At 47.6% G+C, this 4,683-nt stretch overlaps 1 protein-coding gene across 1 annotated transcript; it reads right to left on the bottom strand.

Moving 5' to 3' along the window:
• Window positions 1-12: 12 nt before the first annotated feature.
• LOC135533473 (isocitrate dehydrogenase [NAD] subunit alpha, mitochondrial-like) lies at window positions 13-3,793 on the bottom strand. The gene is given in 7 exon segments (XM_064960775.1): window positions 13-1,068; window positions 2,784-2,819; window positions 2,822-2,842; window positions 2,845-2,896; window positions 3,050-3,133; window positions 3,323-3,358; window positions 3,725-3,793. Coding segments are annotated over 7 exon segments (480 nt in total). The 5' UTR covers window positions 3,752-3,793; the 3' UTR covers window positions 13-844.
• Window positions 3,794-4,683: the final 890 nt, after the last annotated feature.

The raw sequence follows: 4,683 nt of genomic DNA, 5'->3' as shown, positions 1-4,683 counted from the left end.
CTACTGCTCCCTGGTCTATTCCTCTGTAGTCAGTGTTAGCTGAGGTAGCTACTGCTCCCTGGTCTATTCCTCTGTAGTCAGTGTTAGCTGAGGTAGCTACTGCTCCCTGGTCTATTCCTCTGTAGTCAGTGTTAGCTGAGGTAGCTACTGCTCCCTGGTCTATTCCTCTGTAGTCAGTGTTAGCTGAGGTAGCTACTGCTCCCTGGTCTATTCCTCTGTAGTCAGTGTTAGCTGAGGTAGCTACTGCTCCCTGGTCTATTCCTCTGTAGTCAGTGTTAGCTGAGGTAGCTACTGCTCCCTGGTCTATTCCTCTGTAGTCAGTGTTAGCTGAGGTAGCTACTGCTCCCTGGTCTATTCCTCTGTAGTCAGTGTTAGCTACTGCTCCCTGGTCTATTCCTCTGTAGTCAGTGTTAGCTGAGGTAGCTACTGCTCCCTGGTCTATTCCTCTGTAGTCAGTGTTAGCTGAGGTAGCTACTGCTCCCTGGTCTATTCCTCTGTAGTCAGTGTTAGCTGAGGTAGCTACTGCTCCCTGGTCTATTCCTCTGTAGTCAGTGTTAGCTGAGGTAGCTACTGCTCCCTGGTCTATTCCTCTGTAGTCAGTGTTAGCTGAGGTAGCTACTGCTCCCTGGTCTATTCCTCTGTAGTCAGTGTTAGCTGAGGTAGCTACTGCTCCCTGGTCTATTCCTCTGTAGTCAGTGTTAGCTGAGGTAGCTACTGCTCCCTGGTCTATTCCTCTGTAGTCAGTGTTAGCTGTAGGCATTTTACAGATTCAGTTTGAAATCCACACATTTGAAAAAAAAAAAAAAAAAACAGGTTTCACTCACAACTTTGTCCCACTTCTCTCCTACTGAACGTGACCGTGGTAACCACAGAGACTTACTATGTGCTCGATTCCGCTGTACTCTCCCTCGGTGTTCTCTCTGATGGTGACCAGGTCCACGTCGGTGTAGGGGGTCTTATAGCCCTCGATGGACACGCAGGGCCGCACGTTGGCGTACAGGTCAAAGGTCTTCCTGAGCAGCAGGTTCATGGAGGGGTGGCCGGCTGCGATGGGGGTCTTCAGGGGACCTACACACAGAGGGGGAGGTTAAAAGACCAACGCAGACCTTTTAAAAAAAAAGCTCAATATCAAATCATTTCTGGATAACAACGGAACACCTTATTGTGATCATTTAAAAGGTAACCCAGACAGCGTCTTAGCAAAGAGCAATTTCTCAGGACTGTCTGGGGGTGGGGTAAGTGGTGAGCGGGAAACTGAAAACTAGCTGTTATTGGCAGAGGTCACCAGGCAGACTAAACTCCACCCCATCATAACATCACCAGACAGACTAAACTCCACCCCATCATAACATCACCAGGCAGACTAAACTCCACCCCATCATAACATCACCAGGCAGACTAAACTCCATCCCATCATAACATCACCAGGCAGACTAAACTCCACCCCATCATAACATCACCAGGCAGACTAAACTCTAGGCGGGCTTCCACACCAGCCACCTGACCTCTAGGCGGGCTTTCTGCATTGTTTACCCACCAATCATGTTACCACTACATCTCTCATCAAGGCCGTCTCCCATTCAATCCCCACTATTCCCCATGAGCCCTACAGGCTACTATCCCCTATAAACCCTGCATACCATCCTCTATAAGCCCTGCATACCACCCCCATAAACCCTGCATACCATCCCCTATAAGCCCTGCATACCATCCCCTATAAACCCTGCATACCATCCCCTATAAACCCTGCATACCATCCCCTATAAACCCTGCATACCATCCCCTATAAACCCTGCATACCATCCCCTATAAACCCTGCATACCACCCCCTATAAACCCTGCATACCATCCCCTATAAGCCCTGCATACCATCCCTATAAGCCCTGCATACCATCCCCTATAAGCCCTGCATACCATCCCCATAAGCCCTGCATACCATCCCCTATAAGCTCCTGCATACCATCCCCTATAAGCCTGCATACCATGCCCCTATAAGCCCATCCCCTACATACCACCCCCTATAAACCCTGCATACCATCCCCTACATACCATCCCCTATAAACCCTGCATACTATCCCCTACATACCACCCCCTATAAACCCTACATAGCCTCAACATGCCATCTGCACCATCCCCTTTGCATGCCATCCAATCCCATCTAAACCCTATAAGTACCATGCCTACATACCACCCCCCATAAACCCCGCATACATCCCCTACAAACATACCCCCTATAAACCCGCATGTAGCCCCCTACAAACCCCGCATACCTTCCCTACAAACCTGAGCACATTCCCCACAAACCCGCATCGCCCCCTATAAACCCATATACCGCCTAAACCCGCATACTAGTCCCCTATAAAACCTTTGCATACTATCCCCCTACAAACCCATGTAGTCCCTATAAACCCCGCATACCGTCCCCTACAAACCCCTGCACACAAAACCCCCTTATAAACCCGCATACGTCTTCTATAAACCCCCTGCGCCCCCTAAACCGCCACCCTATAAACCCTGCATACCGCCCCCATAAACCCTGCATACCGTCCCTATAAACCCTAAACCATGCTTCCCCTACAAACCCGCATGCAGGTCCCTACAAACATACCGTCCCCTACAAACCCATACCGTCCCCTATAAACCCTACCCACCCCTACATACTGCCCCCTACCCCCTATGATGCCGCCTGCATGACGTTCGTTATTCCAGCTGACTTCAGTACACTATGTCCATCATGACCATGCAGGGTAGCCAATCATAGGATCTCTGTAACTGCTGCCTGCCTTTTAACCCGATCAGGGTCCTGTCCATAGACTCATACAGTCTGGAGGAATCATCCATCACCACCTGGGCCCTGGATAGCCGTCACATTCCTCTCCTCCCACTGGATGGGAACCTAACGGGTGGTAGAGAGAGAACACAGAATGGTACAGGAAGGACTGGGGTTCAATGTTCTGTCCATCTTTCCATGCCAATGGCATGTTCTGCTGTTAACCCTACAATTTGCTGTGTGTGTGAGAGAGAGAGTTTGACAGCTTTTCCAGCTTACCTTAGCCGACTCGAAAATCTTCATGACAGCCACGGATATTTCTGGACCGATTCCATCCCCAGGAATTAACGTAACCGTTTGCAGCTGTCAATAGAAAACAAACCCCTTTTAAATCTGTTTTTAGAGGGATTACATATTAGCACTAAAAACACTGGATCATGAATTACATCATTTCAGCCTTTTTGTCAACGAGGGAGAAGTTCATTTAAAAAAAAAACAGGTGTAGACTTGTCTATGTGTCAGTCCATGACTTACCCCCCTTCTGAAACATACCGTCGGTCTCTTTGCCGCCCCCACGACGTGAGAGAGCTGGAGGAGGAAAATAAACGGAAGGTTAAATTACTACCGCGCAGATAAAAACGTATCACAACAACATCCACACACTATCTCTAGTCTAAAAAGATTAAATCGAAAACATATTGACAAACACGAAGCGCTTACCATATTTCACACAATAAGTGGATAAAAAGGCGGTTGGTTAATAGCATAGCTTCGCCATGGTAGCAGGACACTACACACACGCACAGTGCAAAAGGCCTTACAGAAAACCTATGGAAACAACATTATACAACCAAAGTCATATCCAGCATCGAACTTTACATTACACAAACATAAATCCAATACATGGCCAAGTTAAATTGATTATCTTTACGCTGACAAACGGCATTTTCTTACCATTGACCTCCACACGTTGCTCGCCATAGTCCTGTGTTAATGTACATCCTGCACCGCTCTGCCGTTAACAGGACCGGGTGGAAAAACGATGACGTAGACACCTGCGTGAAAAAACGTACCATAATCTTAATACTACAGCGTGAAACAAATCCCTGATGTATTATTTTGATTGAAATGCTTTCATGTTGAACATGTACTGTTTTTGATCGAATTATTGTCTACTTTGCAGTGGTGTAAAAGTATTTAAGTAACAATACTTTAAGTAATAGTTTTGGATCGTTTTTTTCGGTATCTGTACCATTTTCTATTTTTTTCCAGGACAGGAAAATGGTCCAATTATTATTATCAAGAGAACATCCCTGGTCATCTCTACTGTTCTTTTGGATCTGAGGACTCAGCCAATGAGAGAACATCCCTGGTCATCTCACTGCCCTCTGATCTGAGGACTCACTAAACAGAACATCCTGGTCATCCCTACTGCCTCTGATCTGGAGGACTCACTAAACAGAGAAATGGTTCCTGGTCGCTCCCCTTACTGCCCTGATCTGGAGGACCAGCCTAAACAGAGAACATCCCTGGTCATCCCTTTACTGCCTGATCTGGAGGACTCATCAACAGAGAACATCCCTGGTCATCCCTACTGCCTCTGATCTGGAGGACTCACTAAACAGAGAACATCCCTGGTCATCCCTACTAGCCTCTGATCTGGAGGACTCACTAAACAGAGAACATCCCTGGTCATCCCTACTAGCCTCTGATCTGGAGGACTCACTAAACAGAGAACATCCCTGGTCATCCCTACTGCCTCTGATCTGAGGACTCACTAAACAGAGAACATCCATGGTCAGCCCTACTGCCTCTGATCTGGAGGACTCACTAAACAGAGAACATCCTAGTCATCTCTACTAGCCTCTGATCTGGAGGACTCACTAAACAGAGAACATCCCTGGTCATCCCTA

Source organism: Oncorhynchus masou, unplaced genomic scaffold (genome assembly GCF_036934945.1).
Source record: "Oncorhynchus masou masou isolate Uvic2021 unplaced genomic scaffold, UVic_Omas_1.1 unplaced_scaffold_2391, whole genome shotgun sequence".
Lineage (NCBI taxonomy): Eukaryota > Metazoa > Chordata > Actinopteri > Salmoniformes > Salmonidae > Oncorhynchus > Oncorhynchus masou.
Note: the sequence above shows the minus strand (reverse complement) of the source record. Positions and strands in the feature narration are given on the sequence as shown.